This window comes from Psammomys obesus, unplaced genomic scaffold (genome assembly GCF_907164565.1).
Source record: "Psammomys obesus unplaced genomic scaffold, mPsaObe1.curated_primary_1811, whole genome shotgun sequence".
Classification (NCBI taxonomy): Eukaryota; Metazoa; Chordata; class Mammalia; order Rodentia; family Muridae; genus Psammomys; species Psammomys obesus.
In genome coordinates this window covers 1020588-1046200 of record NW_026594377.1, presented here as the reverse complement: position 1 = coordinate 1046200, position 25613 = coordinate 1020588, and the positions used below count along the sequence as shown (strand labels likewise).

The following is a 25613-nucleotide window of genomic DNA, read 5'->3' as shown; positions in this document are numbered from 1 at the left end:
TTGAGATAGGATTTCTCTGTGTACCCCTAGTTGTCCTGGACTCACTTCATAGACCAGGCTGGACACGAACTCACAGTGATCTGCCTGCCTCTGCCTCCCTGAGGAAAAGTTCTTTTAAAATAATGAAATAAAATAAAACACAGAGGCAAATTTTGCAGAGGATGCTCTAAAGTAAAGGCAGCAGGCATGAGTTGAGTTGGTACCCCATGGTGGAAGGAGAGAACTGACTCCTGCACATTGACCTCTGACCTGCACATTCACACCGTGGCATGTGTGCACGTCCTCCAATGAATAACAATCTTCATGCACTGTGATGCGCTCAGTCCTCACCGCACACTCCTGAGTTGTACTTGTCTGGTAGCTGGGACAAAATATCTGACAATCCTACATGAGGAAAGAAGGGGTTGCTGTGGCTCAAAGTGCACGGTGCAGGCCATGATGGCAAGGAAGCACGTGCAGGCACATGAGGCAGCTGCAAAGGCTGCGTGCGGCTGCTGCTGCTCTTCCTCCTCCTGCTCCTCCTCCTCCTCCTCAGCAGTCTTTCTCTGTCCAGGTTCTGAGCCCATGGAAGGTACAACCTCCATTTAGGGTGGATCTTACCACCCAATCCACTAATCTAGATGTTCCCACATGGCCAAAGGTTTGTTCCCGTAGGGAAACATTTTCTTCCTGGGTCTGGAGCCTGTCAAGTTGACAGTCAAATCAAGGTGAACCAGCCGTCTCTGCCCCTCACCCCCCTCAGTGAACTCACCTCCATCAGAGCAAATTACAAACCCTCTGAAATTTGTCACCACAAAATACTGGGTGTGACAGCGCACAACACTGTCACCCTAGTGTTTGAGGTGTTATTTTGTCCTTTTTTTTTTTTTTTTTTTTTTTCCCAGAGCTGAGGACCAAACCCAGGGCCTTCTGGGCGAAATCCCCAACTCTGTATTTGAAATGTTGAAATGCTGAGAGAGTCATAATTTTAGGACAGCCTGGGTTACACAGCTCTTTCCAGGCTCAACTCAGCCAAAGTAAGATTCAATCCCAACAAGCAAGCAAGCAAACAAACAACAGCAAGAAGAAAAAAATAGGTGGTGGTGCACACCTTTAGTCCTCGCGCTTGGGAGGCAGAGGCACATGGATCTCTGCACGTGAGGCCAGCCTGGCCTGCAGAGTTCCAGGATAGTCAAGGCTGCACAGAGAAACCCTGACTTGAAAACAAAAACTTAAGAAAGAGATAAAATGTTCAGAGCTTGGATCAGTAATAGAACTGCCTAGAATCCCTCAGTGAGGGGCTGAGGTGTGGCTCAGGGGCAGAGTGCGTGCTTGGCATGGGAAAGGCCTGGGTTCCATCCTCAGCACTAGGATAAAGTATAGGACCTGCCTTGCTGGGCTGGGGAGGTGTCTCAGCAGAGGATCCCAGCTTGTTTCCCGGCACCCACAACCATCTGTAACTCCAGTTCCATAGCATCCAATGCCTTCTTCTGGCCTCCAAGGGCACCAAGCCCACACATGGTACATATACATACAAGCAAAACAGTCACACAAACGAAATATAATACGTATATTTTGAGAACAAATAATAAAAGAAAAAAGATGTCTTGGCCAGACAGTGGTGACACCTTTAATCCTACCACTCAGGAGGCAGAGGCAGGCGGAGCTCTGAGTTCCAGGCCAGCCAGGTCAGCCAGGCCTACACAGAGAAAGCCTATCTCAACAAACAAACAAACGAACACAAGAAATATACTGAATTAATAATTGGAGGGGGGCAAACTGCTGTCTTTACCACTCATAATGGTGCCACTCTGGACCAGCCATCTCATTCTTCTGTACCTCAGTTTACCCATCTTAACCAAAAATACAAGTAGCCTCCATAGATTGCTAGGAGAATGAAACAGGAAGTGTGTGTGTGTGTGTGTGTGTGTGTGTGTGTGTGTGTGTGTGTGTTTGCTGATTTGTACTTTTTAAGAGCAAGTACCAGCCAATGCTGCTCATTCGGCAGCTGAGGAGGAGCTTGACTCCCCGATCCTCCTGCCTCCACCTCCTGAGTGCTAGGATGAGACAAACCACCATACCAAGCAGGGCTACCCATCTTGTTGCTCATTTTGAAGTTTACTGGGGAAACTGAGGTTTGGGGCGATGGGGTGCCCTGCCTGAAGTTATACAGACCTGGGCTGAGGCCCCAGAGCCAAGCTGACCCTCTGGCTCCTCACCAACCCCATTCCTGGGCTGGTGCCAGGGCTAAAAAGAGAGGGACTGGCCTGGGGCCCAGACCTGCTGTTGCTGGGGCCTGGAGTGAGGGAAGCTTGCTTGGGAATCTGCAAGGCTCAAAGAGCTATTTATAGTCCCCACCTCCAGCCTGGAAGGCCCTTTTTGTCGCCAGCACCCTGAGGTTGCCATCAGGAGATGAGGTGAGGGAGGGATGAATGGCCTAGTGGCCACACATCCTGAGCAGACAGGTCTCAGAAGCAGTGTTCCTCTAATCGTCCGGGAATGGAGCCAAGGTCACACGTGGACCTCATACACAAAGCTGCCAACCACCTGAGGAGGATTCTTGGCTACATGGTGAATTGGAGGCCAGGCTGAGCTAAAAAATAAATAAAACAAACAAACAAACAAAACAACCCATCTCATAAATTAAGCACATCAATAAAAAGGAAAGCCAGGCACAGCAGTGCACACCTTTATTCCCAGCATTGAGGAGGCAGAGGCAGGTGAAGCTCTGAGTCTGAAGCCAGCCTGGTCTCAGAAAAAAAACAAAAAACAAAACAACAACAAAAAACGGGAGACAGCCAGCCTGGGGATGGGTTGTAGGTGGACCCTGTCCCTCTGGCACTCTCCCTGCCTCAGCGCTGGAAAGTGGTGGGAAGGAGGTGGCTCTCAGGCTCCCTGACTCAGGGGGATGAATGGACCTCATTGGTTGCCTCACTGGGAACCCAGAGCTACTAATTCCCTGGGGAAACAGCAGGTTCTTTCATGCCCAGGCGCCAGTGGGGTGAGGAGGCGGCGGGAAGAGAGTAGGGCTGGCGGTGTCCCAGGAGCCTGGCAGCCTCTTGCCAGGGCCAGGAGCAGGAAGGACGGCAGCTGGGATTGTGAGCAGCCTCTCCAGGCACCACGGCCACATTTCTTGTGTTCAGTGCCATAGAGGTGACACAGACAGCCATGGACAGGGTATTGATGAGCCTGTGCCTGGAAACAGACGTTTCTACGAGCCCCAATGTCTCAAATGTAATTGTTACTGGGGGTCAACTCAAAAAGCTTACTGTTCACAGACAGGAAGCTGAGCTCAGAGGTCAAAGGTTCGCCTGAGATCACACAGCCAAGCTTTTGACTACATATGCTTCCTCCATAGGGCTCAGAGAACAGCTAAGCTGGGTCTGGACCCTGGCAGGAAGTCCTGGCATTTGCAGGCTAGCAGGGCAGCCCTCCTGACGGTGACCCAGTTACTCTGCCAGCCTTGCTTCCGGGGATGGATTTGGGAGACGCCAGAGAACCCTTCTGGCCTTCACAGAAAGAGGAAAAATCAGAGACCATTTAAGCCCAGGGGCTGCTCTATGTCAAGAGCCTTCATTCAGAGAGGCTGGGGTTCCACTGTCTCCCCAAAGCTGCTCCAGACCAGCAGCTTGGGCTCCGCAGGTCTCACTCAGATCTGTAGTCTGTCTCCTGAGCCTGTGCCCTGGCTTTCCTAGTTCCTGAGTGGGAACCTTTCCCAGCCCTCATGGTCTCGCCCAGAAAACCCCTCCAATCACATAGACTTTGTGGTTCATCCCTGAACCCATGAGGTCTGGGGTGTCTGTGTCTTGTTTTCTTTGGTTCCCAATGGAACAAACCCCTCTTCATCCCACAAACCCACCTCAAGCCAACTCTTTGAGGAAGCCTTCCATTAACTGATCTATCCTTCTCTCGGTGCTGGTGATGGAACCCAGCGCCGCACTTTCTGGGCAGCCTGCTGGCACTGACATCCTTAGCGGAGGACACGGCTCAGAGGGTAAAGCAGCCTGACTGTGCAATCCCCAGGGCCCACAAGGTAGGAGAAAAGACGCTCCTACACGTTGTGCTCTGACTTCCACATACAAATAAATATAATTTAAAAAAATGTATTTATTTTTTGGGTATGGAGAGTGGTTGAGAGCATTTCCCGCTCTTGCAGAGGGCCAACATTCAGTTCCCAACAGCCACACTGGAAGCAAGTACAGGAGAGGCATGGACAGGTAGCAGGCATGCATGGTATACAAACATTTAAGCAAAAGACTCATTATACATTAAATAGAGTGTTTTAATGAAAAAATAATAATAATCCCAGCACGGAGTGTGGAGGTGCATGCCTTTAATCTCGGAACCCAGGCGACAAAGGCAGGAGGAACTCTGGGAATTCCAGGCGACCATTATCTGCGCAGTGAGTTCGAGGCAGCCAAGTCAACACAACGAGACCCTGTCTCAAAAAATATATTAAATTTTTTTTGGGCAGATATTGCTAAATTGAGCGTGTTGGCGCTTCTGGCCTCTTAGGAGGGCAGTGGGATGCTGGGCTCCCAGGCTGCGTCCAGGGAGAGCGAGGCCCGGGAGGCAGACGACACAGGAAGGCGGTGAGAACATCTTGTGGCCTCAAGATCTGCGCTATCCCTCTAGATCCACCAGAAACCGTAGGGTGAGGGCCCTTTAAGGGGCGAAACGGAGGCGCATAGCCCCGCCCCGGGCCGCGAACGGGGCAGGGTCTGTGCTGCACTGCGCGTGCGCTGCCCGCACGCGGTTCCGGGTTCGCGGACGCGCAGTGGGGGCTAGGCTGGCTTTTGGTCTCCCTCGGGTCTCCGATCGCCCGCCTGGCCGGATAGGGCTGACCGAGGGGCTAGATCAAGTGGGGAGTAGCGGCGCCGGGCGTCGAACTCGCCGTCCGTGCTGAGCGGGGCGTCGCAGAGCGGAGATGACGCAGTCTTTGGTTTGCCCCGGGACCGTGAGCAGGTGAGACTCGGGAAGTGTGGGCCTGGCGGGGACGGATGAAGCGGGAGCTGAGCGGTGGGGTCAGGCCCTGCTGCCTGGAGCAGGCTAGGGGCGGGGCCGCGTGCTGGTGTCCCCGCCTGCGGGTGTTCCTGGCTGCAGGGGGCGGGGCCGGCCGGCCCGGAGGACTAGCGGGTAGACGCTCCTGAGACGGCCGTCCGGAAAGCCTCTAGCCCGGCTTCCTGTCCTGCAGGGTCAGTTCTGTGCTTAATCGCAACAGCCGGCAATTTGGAAAGAAACACCTTTTTGACCAGAATGAAGAGACGTGCTGGAATTCTGACCAGGTGAGCTGCTTCCATGCTCCTCCATCCCAACTTCGAATTAGATTCAGGGGTGCAGGGTGCCTTGCACTTTGGGGAGACCTAAAAAGCCGGGGTGCTCACACATTCCGGGCGCTGGCTGCGGCACTGAGACTTGAAAGATGAACAGGACGTAATGGGGCCCTGACCTTGTAGTTACCAAGAGCCTCAGTTTACCCATCTGCTTTCAGGGTCCCTCCCAGTGGGTGACACTTGAGTTTCCCCAGCGCGTTCACGTCACACAGCTGCAGGTGCAGTTCCAGGGTGGCTTCTCCAGTCGCCACAGCCGCCTGGAAGGTACTGGGAAACCGTGAGAGGTGGGTGTTAGAGGGTCCCCGAATTCTCAACCCCGCTTTCTCCACTGCAGGGTCGCGGGGTGGGGAGGCCCTCTGCAAGATTGCAGATTTCTACCCTGAGGACACCAATGCTCTTCAGATATCCTGCGTGGACTGCAGTGGGAGGGCCCTGGAAGCTTTGGTTCTTTGGGTGTGGTCGGACGTGCACTGGTTGGCTAAGGTGAAAGGATCTAGACGGCCAGGCCAGCCTGGCCACATGACCAAAGTAAGAGGATAAAGGCGTTGGCCTCCTACACCTGAGTAGGAGCTATTGCAAGGGGCTTCAGTGCTCTGGAGGTGAAAGCAGGAGCGTCAGGGGTTCAAGGTCATCCTCCGCTGCACAGTGAGTTTGAGGCCAGCTGGGGCGAGACCCCTCTCAATCAATAAATAAGGTGCTGTTGATTTCTTGCTGGGTATGAGTGGCACCAAGGGTCTGCAGTCACCTGGCCCGTTGGGTGGTCTGAACTGGGAAAGTGGGGATGGATGGGTCAGAAACAAACCACCATTTCCTTGACTGCACGAGGTCACGCCTTCTGTACCCCCACTGTGGAGGTGGACCGGCTGAAGTTGACTTTTGAAGACACCACTGACTTTTTTGGCCGAGTGGTCATCTACCACTTACGGGTGCTTGGTGAGAAGGCAGTGTGAGAGGTCTCGCCGGCCACCTCCTCCAGGAAGCCCCCTGGGAGGCACCTAGAAGTCCTTCAAGTTCTGCACAGATTTATTGGTTCCTGTTGGGGAGGCCTTCCCGCCACTGTCCAGGAGCTGCCTTTCAATACAGTGTGGGCTGACTGGTTCATCCCTGAGTGCCTGGGTTCCCGACAGGCTGTCTTCATTCGGGGTCGGCAGGCCCCAGGCTGCTCTGGAAAAGTTTGAGGATGTGGCTCTCCATCACCTGTTGCACTGTGGGAGGAGGCAGGAGGTGGCGTGAGCTGGGAGAGGGGCCTGGAGAGGCTGTTCAGCCGCACGTGTAAATGGAGGCAGCGAGCAGGAGGGAAGGGAGACAGATGCAGGAGGCCGCTCACAATGGCTGGGCTCGCTATGCTGAGATCGGTTGCTTCAAGGCAAGGCCCTTGTCTCCCTCTACCCTCTGAATCGTAGCTCTCCCAGCCTCTAGAACCATGAATCCAAATAAAATTTATATATATATATATATATATATATATATATATATTTTGTAAATAAGTCACCCTATCTCTGGTATTCTGTTATAGCAACAGAAACAGATAGAAGGCTGGGGCTCCACCCCCAGCGCTGTGAGGCAGGTGGACGGGATGACTAAGATCCACACCTACCCTGGGCTGGGGTTATTTGTATCTCTGTGTCTGTGTTCCCCAGAGTGGCTTCTGTCCTTGACATGGTCTGGTGTCCTACCGCAGCCCAAGAGCCAGGATGAGGAGGTCTGCCTGGTGCTAAGGGCCTGGGCACCCCCGGGGACCATCCTTTGTGCCCCCCTGAGGCCACCCCATCCATGGCCCCTCAGCCCACCTTTGCGATATCCCAGGGCCACCGCGAGATCCATTGGGGTGTAGCCGGAGTCGGCCTCTGTGGTGAGGTCAGCTCCTCGGGCTGTGAAGAGGAACGGGCTTGGGACTTAGGGCTGGAGTGACCCTCCCCCATGAGAGCTAAAGGTCTGCCCTTTGTCCATGCAGCCCTGGGCAGGGGCCCGACCTCAGCAACCCCCACCGAAAGAACAGGGTTTACAGTCTCTTGGGCATGGAGGGTTGGGCTCAACATGACTGACTGGATCCAACACAAAAACCCTCATACTCTACCTCCTCGTCTACCCTCGGAGTCCCACAGGGGCCTGGGGGCACTGACTCACCCAGTAAAGCCTCCACACACTTGACGTGGTTTCCACGCACAGCATAGAGCAGTGGGGTCCCCCCGTTCTATGAGATAAGATCATGTGAACACCAATGAATGCCGTCTCAGTGCTCTGTCCCTGCCTTCCAGCTGCCAAGTCAGCCTACTTCCTGCCTCCCACCTCGGCTGGCTCTTTCTGTTCTGAGTCTCTTTAGATGCCCATTCTTCCAGGAAGCCCTCCCTGACTTCTCAGCTGCCTCAAAGCTCTTGCAGCTGCCTGTAAGCCTGCCGTTACAGCTGTGGTCATTCTTTCTGTATCTGTCTCCTAGGCACTGGGAACACGGATCAGGTGTGAGGACAGTTGTCTCATGTTCCTAGAGCCCAGGGCAGGCCTGGCACCTTGCAGGAACTGCACCCATGTTGGGGAGCCGGAGTGGAAGGCAGGAGGCTGTGTCTGGGGTGGCAGGAGATGTGTGAGGCAGTGCCTCACCCAGTCGTAGGTGTTGATGTCCACGTCACGCTCAAGCAGCAGCCTCACGATGTCCGTGTAACCGCCCATGCTGGCCAGGGACAGGGCGCTCTCCCGCTCCTTGGCCAGGATGTGGGGGTTAGCACCCTAGGAGAGCAGAGAGGGTAGCGATGAGACCCCCGAGATCCCAGAGTCCCTAAGTAGGGCAGCCCGTCTTCAAGGCAGCAGCCTCAGAAGCCGAGACCCCGGCCTGCCCCTGCACCCCCCGGCCTGCTCCTGCACCCCTCCACCCCTCCAACGACGTACCCAGTCGAGCAGGAAGCGAACTGTCTCAATTTCTCCAAAGGCTGAGGCCCAGATGAGGGGGGTGAAGCCACGCTCATCTGGTTTGTTGATCAGGTTGTCGCCTGACAAGTGGAAAGGATAGAGCAAGAGAGCCAGCACTCATGAGTGGGTGGGCAGGGTCAGGGGGCCCATGAAGGGGACCCTTACATAAACACACATTTGCACACAAGCCACTCTCCCAAGTTCCTCTCCCAGTCAGGCATGTGCATGCCGGCAACGCGGGACACGCACCCTTCCGCAGATGGTCCTTCAGTTGGCTCAGCTCCCCTTGGGCTGCAAGCTGGTGGATAGACAGGGCTGGGGGAACAGAGACAAGCACAGTGTTCATACTCCACTCCCTCTCCGGGTCTCAGTTTACCTGTTCAAAATTGATCCTCTTTCGGGCTTTTCCTTTTGAGATCTCATGTTGCTACAATTTGCTACATGCTTGCTACACGTAGCCAAGGATGACCTGGAACTGCTGATCCTTCTGAGTGCTGGGATGACAAGAACATGCTACTATGTTTATGAGGGGCCTGAGACTCAAGGTATCTGTATGCTGGGTGAGCACTCTATCCCGAGCCACAAGCACCCTACCAACTGAGTTACATTCCTTAATCCCTAGTGGTCTTTTCTTTCTTTCCTTCCTTCCTTCTTTCCTTCCTCCCTCCCTTCCTTTATCTAGGTTGGCCTCCAACTCAGTAAATAGCTAGGGATGACTTTGAACTTCTGACCTCCCTGCTCCCACCTCCTAAATGCAGGGCCATGGAGTGCCAGGCCAGCCTCATAGGGAATCGTTTAGCCCAAACCCACTTGAGTTCCACTCACAGTCCAGGGTGGCTGGCAGAGCTGAGACCTCATTCCCACGCTGCCGGTTTGTGAGGGTCGTGGAGTGCTTCAAGAAGCTTCCTGCAGGGAGAGGAAGGCCTGTCACCCTGGTGTCCATGTCCCGAGGGTGTCTGGACAGACACTGCAGGCTCTGGGCTTAGGAGCCCACCCTATAATCTCCACGTGCGCACCCACATTCACACACAGACATTAACAGCAGTAAATAAAGAAATGTATGTTTGTTTTTTTTGATGTTTGGGGGAGGGGCTTGAGACAGGTTTCTCTGTATATAGCCTTGGCTGTCCTCGACCTGCTTTGTTGACCAGGCTGGTCGAGAACTCACAGAGATCTGCCTGCCTCTGTCTCCCAAGTGCTGGGATTAAAGGTGTGAGGCACCACCACCCAGCTTATAAAATAATACTTTTAAACAAAGGGTGAAAAGAGCAGGCCTCAGTAGCATAGGCCATGTTCCCACCCACTCAGGAGGCTTGGACCAACAGATCACAAGTCTGGCTACACAGTGATGTCTAGGCGTGTTGGGACTGCGGAACAGAACTCTGGCAAAGAAGCAGCAGGAGGAGGTGGAAGCCTCGACCTAGCACAGTGCAGTGAAGCAGCACTGGCTTAACACATGGGCTAAACTCCCAGCACAAAACAAAACAAAGGAAACAGCAGGCTGGAGGTCCTTCATTGGTTAGGAGTGCTCGCTACTCTTCCAAAGGACCTGGGTCTGGTCCTTTGGTCCTGGGTCTGGGTCCCAGCACCTGTGTTAGGTGGCTCACAGCTGCCTGTAACCTCTCAGCCCAGCACACCCGATGCCTCTGGCCTCTGTGGACACCTGCACTACACTTCACTAAACTGCGGACGTGGCTCTGTGGCTGCGAACACTAGCTGTTCCTCCAGAGAACCTGGGCTTGGCTCACCACACCCATGTTGTCTTACAACATAAACCAATTCCGGTTCCAGGGGATCCGATGGCCACTTTTGGCCTTTGTGGGGACTGGGCGTGTACGTGCTGAAGAGACAAGCACGCAGGCAAACACCCATGCGTGTAAATGTTTTAAGAATATAAATAATGGTGAGACCAGGCGGTGTGATTGCACCTTTAATCCCACTGCTCAGGGGGTGGAGGCAGGCAGAGCTCTGAGTTTGAGACCAGCCTGGTCTACAGAGCAAGTTCCAGGAGCACCACAGCTATATAGAAAAACCCTGATTTAAAAAAAAAAAAAAAAAGTAAATAAAAACGAGAAGTAAAAAGGCCATAGAACAAACAGGTTTTAGGGACACAACCAATCACCCCAGTCCTGGGGAAATAGAAGCAGGAGGGAAATCACAAATTTAAGGCCAGCTGGGGCTACACAGTGAGACCCTGCCACAGACAGAAAGAGAAAGAAGCTGGTAGAGGGTACTAGGAAGACTGGACAGTGCACCCTGGGGACTGGAAGTTTTCTCCTGCAGTGATGGCTGTCTTCTCAAACTACACAGAAGTGATGTTGGCACAAACTGCTTAGTGTGCCAAAGTTCACTAAATTGGACCCTGGCTGCTTACCTATGTAACCCCAGCACTGGAGGGAAAAAGACAGGCAGAGCCTTAGAGCTAACACGTCTAGCTGAATCAGCCTCGGCTTCAGGTTCAAAGACCCTGCCTTGAACATAGGTGGAAGCAAAGACCGGGCACCCAGTCCTCCCTAGGACCCAGGAGGTGGAAAGAGGAAATTGATACTTGGAATTGTCTTCTGTCCTCTGCACCTGTGACCTGTGGCATGGTATGTTCATACACACATTAGATAGATAGATAGATAGATAGACAGACAGATTGATAGAGAGATGTAATCTAAAAGGTTGCCAAGCTAGTTCTCAGAGGTTGAGAGCCCAGGTCCGAGCTGCAGCATCCTATTTCAAGGGATTCAGATGCCCTCCTCTGGCTCCCTCAGGCACTGCATGCAACAGAACACATGCATGCAGCAAAATACTCAAAACATTTAAAATCCTTCAAAACTTTTTTGTTCAGATTTATTTAGTTTCTTTCCTTTTTTAAAAAACTTATTATATATACAGTGTTCTGTCTGCATTTGTGCCTGCAGGCAAGAAGAGGGCACCAGATCACCCTATAGATGGCCGTGAGCCACCATTTGGTTGCTGGGAATTGAGCTCAGGACCTTTGGAAGAGGAGCCAGTGCTCTTAACCTCTGAGCCATTTCTCCAGTCCTGTCCTATTTAGTTTATTTCATGTATATGTTTTGCTTACATATATATGTATGTACTGTGTGTGTGTGTGTGTGTGTGTTGTCCTCAGATGGCAGAGAAAGTCATTGGATTTCTGGGGGGATTTGGATTGAAACTGCAGTTAGGATTGTTATAAGCAATTCTGGGTGGTTGGAATTGAACCCATGTCCTCTGAAAGAATAAGTGCTCTAAACAACTCAGCTATCTCTCTACCCACCACCACCCTTTTGAAGATGGTTTCTCTATGTGGCCTTGGCTGTCCTGGAACTCCCTATATAAAGCAAGGTAGCCTTAAAATCCCAGAGATTTACCTGCCTCTGTCTCCTGAGAACAAGGATTAAAGTTTTGCCAGGCAAAACTTTATGTGTGTGTGTGTGTGTGTGTGTGTGTGTGTGTGTGTGTGTACAGATAGATATGGGAGTAAAGCTGTTGAAGAATTAATGTGTTGATGTCTGGTCTCCATGCATATACACACAAATGTGCATGTACCAGTGTGAACACACTCTCTCAGGAACATGCACATATATCACCCTGACACACACACACACACACACACACACACTACAATAAAAACCTAGGAGGGTGGAGGGGGAAGAGCCGTAAGGACAGAGGGTTGATAGGAACTTGCCAGGCTCCCTCACCAAAGCCCAGAGTGGTTCTCACCCTGCAGTGAGGACGCACTGGCATCTGCCTCAGGATTCACAGCCTCTGGGGTGCAGGGGAACAGACTGAGGACGACAGTGTCTGAACTATCTGGGGATTCATCTCTGGGGTCCTCAGGATCCTTAAGTTCGGGAGCAGGGGACTGCTGGTTTGGGATGAGATTTTCTGCAAGCTGAGTGGGCTCCATGGAGGAAGCTGGAGTGAAAAGATGAAAGTAATTATCAAAAGCTCTTGGGCCCCCAAGATGTCTCAGTTGGTAAAGGCACTTGTCACCAGGCCAGATGACCGAGTTTGATTCCAGGAACGCACATGGTGGAGGGAAAGAACTGACGCCAATAAGTTGTCCTCTGACCTCTACACCAACTCCACAGCAGTTCCATCTCCCAAAATAAATTAATAAATGAGATCTTACCAGGTGCTGGGGCTTGGTTAGGTCGAGCATGGTGGCACACACCTTTAGTCTCAACATTTGGGAGGCAGAGGCAGGCAGATCCCTTTGAGTTCAAGGCCAGGCTAGTATACATAATGAATTCCAGGACAGCCAAAGCTATGTTAGAAAGACCCTATGTCAAGCATGCGCGTGTCGGGGGCAAGCGCGCGCGCGCGCGCACACACACACACACACACACACACACACACACACACTCACACGGCATGGCTGCATACTCCTCAGCCTTGCAAATTAGGGTGGGAAAACTGGGGCTTTACATAATTAACATTGCTAAAAAATTAACACCAGAATCCAAGGTACTTGTACCAGGCAACAAAATCGAGCTTCGGATAGCGGTCTGGGTTCCATTGACAAGCTGTGAAAACCTGGTCTATGAGTAAGTTGAGCCTCTTCCTCCTTAATAAGGTGAAGGTGTGAGGCCTCAGAGAGGTCACACAGATACTAACACTGAACTTATCACTGCTCCTCTGCCGTTATTTAGGTCGGGGTGCCCCCAAATGACTTAGGACTCAACAAAAGATGAGACTCGGAGGTCCACTCACCTCCCTCCAGCCTCCTCTGTCCCCCTGCACTCCCAGCCTGGCTCTCCCAAAACTCGGAAGGCTCTATTCACAAACTTTTCTGGTCCAGTGGATCTAGTGAGGAGCAGGTTGGTGACCGACGCTCAGCACTCCAGCTTCCTCTGCTGGGACACAGTGCAGCAACTTAATAATACGCGACGGCTAGTCCGACTGAACTCCTCCACTGCGCCTGCGCATCCTTGCCAAAGTGCCAAAAAAATCGAAGCAACATCTAGCCTTTTAAGACCAGAGGCGGGGCATGGCTTCCGCTGAGGCCAATAAATACAGCAGCGCATGCGCATGCCATCTCTAGTAAAGGCTAAAGGAGCCTTAGACCGGCTGAGGATCTCAGTGCGCATGTGCTCCCCTAACTCGCGCACCCCTACCGCTGCCTTCCCCAATCGGATCTACTTATGATGGAGGGCGGAGCAGTCTACAGACGGGGGCGGAGACATGGGCGGGCCTTACCGAATTTAAAGGCACCTCTTTTTAAACAATTTCTCTGCCTTGGTTCCTGAGGACTGTCAGCATGTGTAGCAAGGAGTACTTGAAGGTATCCTGTACCGTCAGGAAACTGTCCTCCACACGCACGCCTGGATTGCCTCTTTCCTCTCCATGTCCGGATAGAAGCTGGCGCGTAAGAGGAGACAGGACACCGAACATCAGAAACGGAGGCTTGCAGCGGCCTGTTTCAACCCGGAACGTTTAGTTAGACGTCCCAGCCTGCAGACTTCCGGTTCCGGTTTTTGGACTCTCCTGACTGCCTTCGCTATGGAAGAACCTGAGATGCAACTGAAGGGAAAGAAAGGTGTTGCGGGACCCCGGGAGCATTGGAGGGTGCGGGGCCTGGAGAGTGCAGTGCGGGGAGGTAGTCGACAGAGTGAGCCGCCTTAGACTTTCCGGCCCGCCGGGCTCGGCGGAAAAGGGAGGCTCGTGTCGCCCGGCGAGAGGTGATGTGGCAGCCGTGTAGTGTTAATCCGGGCAGAGAAAGGTGCTCACTCTTTCTGTGCGTCTGGGATAAGGTCTCAGTATGTAGCCCCAGCTGTCTTGGAACTCGCTATGTAGACCAGGCTGGCCTCTAAATCATCTGATTCCCAAGAGCTGGAATTCCATACTCACTGTAATTTGTTTTTTAGCGAGTGAACACGTAAACGAACGTGCGGGTTTGGTGGCATAATGCTCTAATCCTCTCCACTCAAGAGACAAGAAGCGGGATCGCAGATTGAAGGCCAGTTTGGTCTACATAGTGAGATTCAGTCTCAAAGAGAAGAGCTGGGGCTGTAGCTCAGTTGTGAGCATGTTTAAGGCTGTGGGTTTGATCCCCAACATTGCAAAATAAAGACCGGATTAGTGGGTTATTTTTTTTGGTTGGTGGGATCCCTGAGTGATTAAAAAAAAGGCGGGGCCTATGTCATTTGTGCCTTGGGAGTTGGCACCATCTGCGGTCTGAGACCGTTGTTAAAGCTGGTCTGGTATGGGCAGGAGGAGGCGGGACAATGTGCAGTTACAAGCAATAGGATCTTTTATAGGGGCGACGGTGGGGGAGCGGAAGAATGGAGACTTGACTGACTGGGAAGGCCCTTAGTCGAATTCTACCCTGGGGTGATGGTTTATGTGCAGTTGACTTGTGGGAAAAACATGAGTTCTGGGGAAGAGGAAGCTGGTGGGCTTAACAGGAATTTGGATGATTCTGTAGGGGGCAGTCTCAGCAGGCCCACTGATATGACAGGGCTTGTATAGCTCAGGGTTGGATGTGGCCTTCCACACCATTCCCATCGCAGAGTAGAGACCACACCAGGGTGTGGAGTTCAGGCCCCTTTGGGTTCTGTGCTCATCTTCTGGTCAACTGGGCATGTTAGTACATGCTTCTCTTCTCAGCGCTTGGCAGGCAGAGGACGACCCTTGGGTGGCTTGTGAAGGAGACAGCATGGTCTCTGTTGGTGACAGGCAAGGTGAGAGAAGAGCCCAGGGAAGGGTGTGCCAGGCAGAAGGAATAGCCAGTGCGACTGTCTACACAGTGAGTTACAGAGAAGACAGAGCTGCTGGATTCTAGTACCATGTTCCCTCCTGGTCTCTAGTATAATGTTACAGAGGAGCCAAGGGTTCTCAGTGGCAGTAGTAATGTCCATCAGTGTCCCCTGAAAGTGAGTTTGGGGAGAAAAGGCTGTGAGTTCAGTGTGTGCTGATGTCCCCTTGAGTTAGGCCCTGATGTTACCGCCTCTTGCTGTCCCAGGGCCTATGGATGACAATTACGGGGGTGCGCCCTGGCACTCAAAGATTGAACAGTCAGGACTGACTGAGGCTCAGCTGGCAGAGTGCTTGCCTAGCATGCATGAAACTCTGGGTTACATGTCCAGCTCCACAAAAACTAGGCGTGGTGTCACACATCTGCATTCCCAGTGCTCAGAAGGTGAAGGATTGATGTTTAAAGTCATCCTTGGTTACAAAGAGCCTGGGCTACCTGAGACCCTATCCTTAAAAATGTATTTTTAAAAAGAGGCTAGAGAGATGTCTCAGTGGTTAAGAGCCCTTAGTGGTCCTACAAATGACTGGAGTTTGGTTCCCAGCATTCACATCATGCAGGTCACAACCACCTTAACTCCAGCTCTTTAGGCTTCCACTGGATCTGCACTTAACCTGCATGTAAGTGCACACAATTCAAAATAAATACAAGGGCCTAATACTTGTTCCTTATTTCCACCCCACCATGTCAAACCCAGTCACAGACAAGTTCACTGAGAGCGTCTATGTGCTGGCCAACGAGCCATCAGTGGCACTGTACCGGCTACAGGAGCATGTGCGCCGCTCGCTGCCAGAGCTGGCCCAGCACAAGGTGAGTTCTGCCAGCCTGCCAGCTATCTCCCCCGGGTCCACTCACAGCCCCTGAGCAGGAGCGGGGTGCTACATGTGGAGGGGCTGAAACCAAAGCAGAGACCCTGGTGAGGTGGCCCGTGGCAGCTGAATCAGGTTGGACATTGTGAGGACAACCCTTGGGTGGCATGGTCTCTGTTGGTGACCAGCAAGGTGAGGGAAGAGCCCAGAGAAGGGTGTGCCAGGCAGAAGGAATAGCCTTAAGAACTGTCTTAAGCCTTCCAGTCACACAGAGCCCCAGGGGGAGAGAGGGCTGTAAGGAGGGAGGCTCTGTGGTCTACACACGCCTTGGTTGGGGAGCCCCAACCAAGACATCTAGGGGAGGGCAGTGAGCTCGGGCCAGGAGGAGGGAGGCACTCCGTGAACTCAGGGAATGGGGACTGCGGAGGTCTGTCGGGTCACTGGCTTCAACAGAACCTTCCTTCCTACCCCCAACCCTGCAGGCCGATATGCAGCGGTGGGAGGAGCAGAGCCAGGGCGCCATATACACCGTGGAGTATGCCTGCAGGTGAGGTGCCCGGCCACGTCTTCACAGGGCAGGGTGGCAGGCATTCCCCGTCCCGCCCCATGGTGGCACTGCCATGGCACCTCTGTTGGCCTCCTCTGGCGCAGTGCGGGTGCTGGATGGCTCACTGGATAAGGTGCTTGCTGTGCAAATTCCACCGGAAGCATCCATTTTGGCAGTTGATGTGCACCTGTAATTCTTGCTCTGGGGAGATGGAGCCAGTAAGAGGCTCTTCTCTCCAATTAGGGGCTAGGGCTCAGCTGATAAGGTGGCGAGCAGTTGACGCGTGCACTCACAGGTGCACACACCCGTGCAAACACCCAGGAACACACACTCACACATAAACCACACGGACACAAAAACCCAGCTGGGTAGCAGCACAGAGCTGTAGGCTGGACCCCTGCTAAGGAGAGTGGAGTTGCCTGCCACCCGGTGCTGTGCCCTCTGGTGCAGAGCCGCTGGCTGCTGAGCTTGCTACCGCCTCTGCCTGCCCTTGCTGTTTCTGAGTGTGTATGCCCCAGGCTGACCTTGAATACCCAGGCTTTGCTTTTTTTTTTTTTTTTTTTTTTTAAGATAATTTACTTAATTTTATGTGCACTAGTGTGAAGATGTCAAATCCTTTGGAATTGGTGTTACAGACAGTTGTGAGTGGGTGCTGGGAATTAAACCCGGGTCCTTTGGAAGAGTGGACAGTGCTCTTAACGACTGAGCCATCTCAAACACCCAGACTTATGCAGTTCTCCTGCCTCAGACTCTCAAGTTGCTGAGACCGTTCTGCACATGAGCTTTGCTCTCACATGAGATTTTATTCAACATTATTCAACATTTAGTTTGAGTGTAGCTTTGTAAGTGTGTGTGAGTGTATGTTAGGTGAGTGTGAGAATGTGTGAGTGCCTGTGTTCAAGTATGTGTAAGTGTGTTTGTGAGAGACTGGTTTTTTTGTATGACTGTGTGTGAGGGTGTTGGTATATGTGTGAGTGTGTGAGAGTGTGTGACTGCATGTAAACACACGTGCATGGCGCTTGTGTGCAGGTCAGATGACAACTCACAGGACTCTGTTCTCTCCTTCAGCTTTGTGGATCCCAGGCACTAAGCTCAAGTCAGGAGGTGGCAAGGGTCTTTAGCCACTGACCATATCTTTGGCCCCTCCTGTTCTCTTCATTGAGGTCCTTCTTCGTCGGGTCCTGGGAGCGTGTGTTTGGCTCAGTGACTGTGGCCTCTTAAGTCCTTGTGCTGTGCCCACTGGGCTCTGTCCAAAAGCGTAAGCCTGTGGAGCCTATAGGACTCCATCTTTCTCTCTGCACAATTTTTTTTTTTTTTGAAACAAGGTCTCATTATGTAGCCCTGGCTATCCTAGAAATAGAACACACTCTGTAAATCAGGCTGTCCTTGAACTAAGAGACCCACCTGCCTCTGCCTCCCAAGCACTAAGCTCTGGGATTAAAGGAGTGCGCCACCACGCCTTCAGTGTCCACTCTTAGACCTAGGCAGCAGGTCAGTTCTTCTTTTGAGCCACTATCCCTGTGGCTAGCCCTGCCATCTGGTCTGGGCATCTCTCTGCCTCTTAACACACTTAAGTCTCACTAAAGTGCAGATTCAAGCAGCCAGTTGCTTTTGATGTGCACAGTCCTGAGCCTGTCACAGATGAGGACTTGATTCCCTCTTTGCACAGTTCTCTGGGGTTTTCTGTACATAGAGTTATAAACCCCTTAACACAGGTCACCTCTGCTGCTTATGGGGCAGGCTGTTGGGCCAGTGGGCTGGCTCAGCGGGTGAAGGGGCCTGCACTGAGCCTGCTAACCCCACTGTGGAAGAGGAGAACTGACGCCTGCAGGCTGGCCTCTGCCCACAGGGCACCTCTGCAGATGCAGCCCTCCAGACATAATGTTTTTAAGGGATTTGTGTAATTTTGAGATAGGGTCTCACTCTGTAGCCCAGGCGGGCTCCAAATTCAGGGGATCCTTCTGCCTCTGCCTTCCAGTCCTGGGAAGGCAGGCAAATACGTGCATGCCTGATTTCATCATAAAAGCAAAATTACATGGCCAGCCCCCTTTTAAACACAAGACACGAGCAGCTCCGTCCTCGAAAAGCTGTGCCCACCAGCAGTCAGCGGTCTGAGGGGTGGCCCCCTGAGCAGGATGAACAGATTGTTTTCTTTACAGACATAAAACCTCTTTTTGATCATTAGTAGGTACACAGTGCTGAGAGGATGAGGCCACCTCTGCAGCCCTGCCCTGAGTGATCCAGGCTGCTGTGATGGCCATAGCTGGCTGCCCTGAGCTTGATCCTTGCTCCCTTCTGTTTCAGCGCTGTGAAGAGCCTGGTGGACAGCAGCGTGTACTTCCGCAGCGTGGAAGGCCTGCTCAAACAAGCCATCAGTATCCGGGACCACATGAACACCAGTGCCCAGGGCCACAGGTAGCCCCGGCCACCTGCCCTCACCCCAGCCCCTGTCACTACCCTAACCAATGAGCTATCCTGGTGGTCTGTGGCATCTGTGGCACCTATATTCTGTAACTCAGCTGGTGTGAGGAACACAGTGGTGCCAGGCTCATGGGGACAGTGACTGGGAGATGCAGATCAGAGGAAGTGTGGGTGACAAAGAGTAGCCTCCTGGTATCCCCAGGATGTCACCAGAGCAAGGGTCCTGAGGCTGGCTCTCCGGACCCATAGAAGGAGCAAGAGGAGTGATGTGGTTGGGGAGCTGGGCCTCTCTACCCTGCACCTCCATGGTTTCCTCAGCAGAGGCCCAGTGCAGTGAAAAGTACCTGCTATCTCAGCCTCTTTTGTGTTGGCTTTAACTCAATAAACACATACCTGACCTGCAAGAGCTTCCGCCAGCCTTTGATATGGGCCTCCCTGACTCTGGCTTGTAGCTGGAAGGAGAGGACCAGCAGGACCAAGTGCTGAAGACCCCTTCGTCCTCAGCCCTCCCAAATCTGGGTTGCAGTTCATCTGCCTAGGCAGTCTGACCTTCCACCCTTACAGTAGACTCAAGGGGCTTGGGGTCCAGGGTGTGACTCCAATATCTAGCCAGCTCTGCTAAGCAGCTCACCTAGGCATCAGTCTCATGAGTTCTGCCTGTTTTGCAGCCAGGAGAAACCGACCCCTCCTTCCTTGGCCTGACCCTGATCCTGGAAGACTTGGGGCCACCAGCCTTCCCACCCAGGTCAGTACAGAGGCTATCACTCTGCTAAACTAACCCATTTCTTTGTGTCCCTGCAGGGACCTGCTGTCTAACTGTTGGTTTCCTGGCTGCTCTTCTGGAATGGTTTCTCAGGGGGTTAGCTTGGAGGGTCCCACTCTGAATCTCTGTTGTTCAGGCCTCTGGTATCTCTTCTTCCCTTAGGCGGAGGCCTGCCTACTATGCCCAACCATTCAGCTGCTGTGTGGCCTTGAGACTGTACCCTCACTTCTCTGGTCTTCAACATTTTCCTCATGTTAAACATGGCTCATTCAGCTGAGGCCAGTAAGGGCTGGGTGTGCATCGTGAGAGCTGCATCAGTGTGCGAGAGAAACACTCAAAATCCTACCACCTCACAGTACTGTAAACTGACTAGCCCCTGCCGCTGCTCCAGGCTGCACACAGCTAGGTGCTTCCTCTGGCCTTTGCCTGTTGCTATGGCCTGGGGACTGGGTGGGTCTTCTCACCCCCTCAAGCAGAGGGCCTCATCCATGGGACCCGCTGGTGCTGAGCATCTTCTGCTGCAGAGGCCTCGGGCTTGGATGGAGACTGGCTCCCAGCCCCGGAGCCTGGGGCAGCAGGGGGTGCTTCCTGACCTGTACAGTGAGCACCCCTCAAGCTCCTTGGGTAGCAGGCACTTACGGGCCACCAGTCAGTGGGCATTTACTGAGGCCCTCAGCTTGCCAGGTTTCATTGCTTGTCACCCCCACAAGAGATGAGCCATTCTTTCCTGGGGAGTCCCATGGGGAATCTGGGAGGACCCAAAGCTAGAAGGGCTCGCAGGTTTGTGCACTGTGACCCTATCAACCGTAGGTGCATTTGCAGTGTTCATTTTTAAGCTCTTTTATTTGGGGTTCCTTAAAGCTTCTCCCTACCCTAAGTAGGAGCGAAGGTTAGTGGGAAGAGGGGCACAAAGGCCTTTACCTCTCCTGGCTGTCTAGGGTCTATGGGTTCTTCAGCAGCAGCAAACGCAGAAAGCAGTCTCCGAGCCCTGCGCCCCAAAGCATCTCTCTTCCCTGTCTTTGGTCTCTCCAAACCGCCACCCACCACCACCACCGCACTGCCTCTTTCTGTGCCCCACATTTATATTCTCAGGGTCCTGGACCACACCCGTTTACATGCCTGAAGAGGCAGGCGTTTACCAGCTGTCAAAGGCCATTCCCCAACAGGAGACAGTTATGAGCCGTGGACGTACTAAAGCCTAACTAAAACCTCACACTTGGATTAAAACAAAAACATATTTACATAACATAACTGAGTTTACAAAGACACCAAAACTCGCATTTCGTGCATTCCTGCTCCCAGCCCAGCCCACAGCCGGACATGCTCAAGAGTACCCTCTGTCTGTGGCTGTCTCCTGCGCTGCTCACCCTGTGGTACCCTGGGCTCCTCAGCTCAGTCTCATCTGCAGACTTGTTTACCTGCCTGGGATTGCGTCCCTCTGTCCCCAGAGCTACTCTCGGAGTAACCTTCATGGGGTCAGCTCCTCTTTGACTGTCTAGTCCCAAGACCCTCAGCACAGCCAGCCCCAGCTCCAGCCTGCAGGTGCCTGGATTCACATGCTGGCCTTCTGACCATAGCTCCCCGTCTCCCAGTCCTGCCAGAAGCGGCTCCTTGGACACCACATTGAGAATGCGGCAAGAACTGAAGACCTAGCAAGATGGCCAGTGCCTGCTGCCTTGGGGCTCAGCCATAATTGTCCCCCTTGGTTATGAACTAGGGTCCAAGAGCACCCCATGACAATCCTGGTGCAAATACACTTAGTGTCCAGTGTCCTCTTCCATGCTGGGTTCACATGGCTTCCACCAGGGATCATGTCTGAAGACCTCCCCTGCCTGACCTGTGTGGTACAGGGCAAGGTGCTGGCCGCCTCTGAAGCTGAGGTGAAAACATAGGAGTCCCTGGGTAGTCCTCTCCCACTCCATCCAGGGCAGGGCCTAAGACCCTGGCTTGGCCACTGACTCCCATCTCCTGGGTTGTGGTGGGGTGGGGCCTGCACTGGGCCCTGGGTTCCATCCCCAGCGTAACACACATCTCACAAACTCCAACAACCAAAAAAATGTTGCCAAAGTCGTTGGACAGTTGACTTCAGGAGAGCCAGATCAAAGCTCTGCTTAAGACCCCAGCCAAGCCTAGGCACAGAAGGTCTGCCACTCCCAGCTGTGTGAGACAGCTGGAGAGACAGCCCAGTGAGCAAGCTTGTCTCGAGTGAAGACCTGAGTCTGCTCAGCAGACCCACAGAAGCAAGCAGGCGTGTGGCTAAAGCATGTTGCCCCGGCAGCACACAGATCCACCTGCATATGTACACACATACAGAAATAGTACCTGTGAAAAGCACCCCAGGACTCAGCTGCTGAAGCAGCGGCTGCTCGGAGCAGTGGGGGCAGGCCTAGGGTGCCCAAGGCCCTGCCAGGGCGCGGTAACACCGCAGCCTCGGTGCCCCCAGCTGGCGACTGGCACTTTTCAGAGGTTTCCGAATAGTCTGTCCCCCACCCCAGCACCTGTTCAGGCCTCAGAAGGCCATGGTTACTTTGCATTTCATTTGAATTCCCCCCACAAGAGCAGAGCATTGGTCCGGGTACACAGTGCTGCCTACTTATACAAACCAGGCAGAGGCTCCTGGTCCTCTGAGAGCAACTGAGCCTCCCAGAGCCTGAGTCAGCAAGACCTTAAAGGCCTTAAATTTGTCCCCACACTGCCGCCAGCCAAATCTCACAGCCTCTCCCCACCACGTGGAGACGGTCAGTGACCTTCTTGTGCCATGGGGCATCCAAGAAGGAGCCTGGCATTCACTGATGAGGGATAATCTGGAAGGGGTCTGACCCCAAAGGAAGCATCAGCTCCCCAGATCTGTGTCGCGCCGAAAGGGAGCCCATAGCAGCCTGTGCTTAGACTTTTTAGAATATTTACCGGGAGTGGGGCACACTTGAATGGCACGTGTAGAATGTGTAGGGGCGGTCAGGGAGCGAGCTGGGGAGTCCTTCCACCAGGGATCAAATCCAGGGCTATCAGGTCATCATGGCAGCTAGCAGCCTTACCCACTGAGACATCTCACAGACCTTGGATTTATTTTCTTTTAGACAAGTTCTGGCTATGTAACCCAGGCTGGCATGAGCTTACCCTCTGCTTCAGCTGCCTCTCTCTGAGGTTACAGCCAGCAGCACCAGGCCGTCTTGCCAGCTTTTTAAAATATTACAACTCTAAAGTATAAATAAAGATTTGCTTTATTTTTTGTTCTGTGTGGGAGTGCAGGTGGCAGAGGTCAGAATAGGGCGCTGGATCCCCTGAGCTGGGGTTGGTTGTGAACTGCCCATTGTGGGAGCTGAGGATGTGCTCCGAGCCTGCTCCCCAGCCCCTCTGGCTTTCTGTCTACTCCCCTCCCTAACTCAAGTTCAACTTTCTTTTCCTGCTTTCTCTGCTAACCTCCTGGAAACCCTTCCTCCCCAGGAAGAGACCTCTGTGTGCCCCAGTTGTGGCTCTGTCCACTCCTCTGCACAGACTGTCTCTGGGTCTTGAAGAGACCTAATGGCAACAGTCTTTGGTGCCAGCACACTGGGCCTGGCCACAAGGCACAGTGGTGAATATGGAGTCTGATGTATATACCCTCAGTGCTGGAAAGGGGGGGTCTCAGAGAGAGTGTGAAGGGCACCAGATTGGTTCTCCCAGCACCTATGGCTTTTGTCTCTACTTTTCCCCCTAGCAGAGAATGGCCAGCCAGAGATCACACAGCAAGCCCTGCAAAGCAGGGTTGTTTTCTAACCCTAGTATAGGTGGGCCATGGAAAACCTTCAGAACTTCCCTGCTGGGTATGGTGGCTCCTGCCTGTCACCACAGCACTGCTGCTAGTTTGAAGTCAGCCAGATTGCAGAGTGGGACCCTGTCTCAAACAGCCAGGCAAGCTGGCACAGGCCTGATTTCCCAGTGCATGGGAGGCAGAGGCAAGAGGATCAGTTCAGGGTAGTCCTTTTACTGTTTTGTTTCTGAGAAAGGGTTTCCACTGTGTAGCCCTGGCCTGAAGCTCAGAGATGCACCTGCCTCTGCCTCCTGAGTGAGTGATTAAAGGTGTTGTCATCACACCAGGCTCAGGGTTGTCATTATTACGTAAGTAGTTTGAGACTGTCCAAAAAGACAGCGAGAACAAAGGCCCAATAAACAAAGAGCCTTGGCTTTCAGATCCCCACATAGCCCACCCCCACCCCACCCCACCCCTCACCTGAAAAGCCAGAGCTGGTGACTTACTGTCCCCCTCCCCCCATAATGAATACGGTAAGTGATGGGATCAGGAGGGTCCAGGGCAGCAGATGGGCCTCTGGTGGGTGGGGCTTTTCATGAGTGAGTAAAGGTAGGTGTCTGTGTCCTTCCTTCCCCCCCCCCCCAGCACAGGGGCCCTGCTGCAGGTGCTGCTCTCACGTAACCAGAGCCTTCAGGTTGCATCAGAGCCAGGGGGAGGTGGCCAGGTAAACAGCGGGCCCTGGGGGCCTGGCCTCCCCAGGCTCCTTCATCTGCCAATGCCTCGTTATTCATTGTGGAGGCCAGGCAGAAGCCCCCAGGCTTGGCCTGAACCTCCGTGTGTCCTGGAGACACCTGTGCGTGTGGAGTGAGCGACTGGATGAGGGCGGGGCACCCACCTCATAGCACAGCAGGAACCTTCCATTTGAGTCCGAAGTTTCCTGTGGCAGTGGTTGGCTGCTGAAATCCAAATGCTCAGGCAAAAGGATTGCCCTGAGCTTGGGTTACAAGACTGAAATACTGTTGGGGGCAGGGAGTTGTTCGGAGAGTACAAGGTTCCAATTATACACATGGGGAACACATCAGGGGCCCACCCAGTCAGCTGGACTCCTGCCCCACACCCCAAAGTCCTTTACCCAGGAGCAAACTACTCAGATTGGAAAGCCCACTGCAAACTCCCCACTTTCTGAGGCTCACGTCCCCATCCTTGCGGTGTGTTGCCCTTCTCCCCAGTTCTGGTCTCACCTCCCATTGTTCCCCCTGGCTCAGCAAGACTGGAGGGAGACCTGAAGAGTCCACTTTTATCATACTGGGGTCTTTATCCCTGACCTCTGACCCTTTTCCCTTTGATGCTCACCTCAAGTGCTCTCCCTTTGGGTCCTCCTCTGGGCCTGGGCTGGTGCAGGATGAGGCTGAGACTCCAGGCTGAGGGTGGAGAGGAGTCCTACAAGACCCCACACAATGACTTTGCAAAGCCAGAGGTGAGCTGAGACAGGTATGATGGGAGAAGACCAGAGGAGGGCAGTAGGGTCACAGGCTCAGGAGGTCCAGTGGAAGGAGAGAGCCCACATAGGAGGCCCAGATCCCCATGTAATGGTTCCAGTTTTCTGAGGCCATGAGCCAGCATTAAAGGCTGACTTGGTCCGTTTTGCCAGCAGGATCAGGGCTCAAGGGAATTCTTTTATTTCTTTATTGGGCAGGGTCAGTAGCTGAGGCTGCCCTGGAACTAGAAGCAATCCCCTTGCCTCAGCCTCCTTACCCCAAGATTCCATTGCTTTTTTTTTTTTTTTTTTTTTTTTTTCCTTTCAGGGTTGGAGCGTGAATGTAGCTTTTTGCTCGCTAAGCAAGCACTCTACTGCAGTCTCACACCTTTTATTTGTATATTTATTTAGAGGCAGGGTTGTCCTAAGCTCCCCAGGCTGACCTTAGACTCACTGTCCTCACGTCTGCTGAGTACCTGGGGTTACAGATGTGAGCCACCAGGCCCACTGTATTTATTTATTTAGAGGCAGTCTCAAAACTGCCCAGGGTACCCTTGAACTTTTTGTGTGTCTCAGACTGGCCAGAAACTTAGCATGCTGCCGCCAACAGGCTGTCATCAGACTAGCTGGGAACTGTATTTTACCCCGGTTAAGGTGTATGGTCCAGGCTAACAGTGGTGCAAAGTAAGGGCAGGGTCACAGTGAGGTCCAGGAGCACTGAATCCTCAAGGGGAAACCTGGCTGTTTCCATGCAGCTTTGCCCTGTATTATTATTATTAGTAGTAGTGTGTGTGTGTTTTTCGAGACAGTTTCTCGGTGTAGCCTTGGCTGTCTTGGAACTCACTCTGCAGACCAGGCTGGCCAGGAACTCAGAGATCCGCCTGCCTCTGGGATTAAAGGCT

At 53.1% G+C, this 25613-nt stretch overlaps 3 protein-coding genes across 6 annotated transcripts; 2 read left to right on the top strand and 1 right to left on the bottom strand.

Annotated features, from left to right (window-relative positions):
* Positions 1 to 4723: 4723 nt before the first annotated feature.
* On the top strand, positions 4724 to 6016 carry Nr2c2ap (nuclear receptor 2C2 associated protein). Its single transcript, XM_055618771.1, is given in 5 exon segments — positions 4724 to 4944; positions 5174 to 5264; positions 5471 to 5576; positions 5647 to 5838; positions 5841 to 6016. Coding segments are annotated over 5 exon segments (462 nt in total). The 5' UTR covers positions 4724 to 4906; the 3' UTR covers positions 5876 to 6016.
* A 301-nt stretch (positions 6017 to 6317) lies between these two features.
* Rfxank (regulatory factor X associated ankyrin containing protein) lies at positions 6318 to 13603 on the bottom strand. 3 transcript variants are annotated; one of them, XM_055618767.1, is made up of 10 exons: positions 13410 to 13426; positions 12924 to 13063; positions 11931 to 12125; positions 9042 to 9122; positions 8466 to 8531; positions 8196 to 8296; positions 7911 to 8036; positions 7440 to 7506; positions 7103 to 7183; positions 6318 to 6727 (listed from the first exon to the last, which is right to left on the bottom strand). In XM_055618767.1, exons 3-10 carry the CDS (start codon positions 12115 to 12117, stop codon positions 6654 to 6656), a joined length of 783 nt encoding a protein of 260 aa, XP_055474742.1. In that variant the 5' UTR covers positions 12118 to 12125; positions 12924 to 13063; positions 13410 to 13426; the 3' UTR covers positions 6318 to 6653. The 3 variants fall into 3 exon arrangements, with proteins under 3 accessions (XP_055474742.1, XP_055474745.1, XP_055474743.1); XM_055618770.1 differs by lacking the exon at positions 12924 to 13063 and having other exon boundaries at positions 13410 to 13603; XM_055618768.1 differs by lacking the exon at positions 13410 to 13426 and having other exon boundaries at positions 6318 to 6517; positions 12924 to 13151.
* Borcs8 (BLOC-1 related complex subunit 8) lies at positions 13526 to 21281 on the top strand. 2 transcript variants are annotated; one of them, XM_055618773.1, is made up of 6 exons: positions 13526 to 13749; positions 15662 to 15774; positions 16256 to 16320; positions 18625 to 18735; positions 19410 to 19486; positions 21082 to 21281. In XM_055618773.1, exons 1-5 carry the CDS (start codon positions 13713 to 13715, stop codon positions 19441 to 19443), a joined length of 360 nt encoding a protein of 119 aa, XP_055474748.1. In that variant the 5' UTR covers positions 13526 to 13712; the 3' UTR covers positions 19444 to 19486; positions 21082 to 21281. The 2 variants fall into 2 exon arrangements, with proteins under 2 accessions (XP_055474748.1, XP_055474747.1); XM_055618772.1 differs by having other exon boundaries at positions 13527 to 13749; positions 19667 to 21281.
* Positions 21282 to 25613: the final 4332 nt, after the last annotated feature.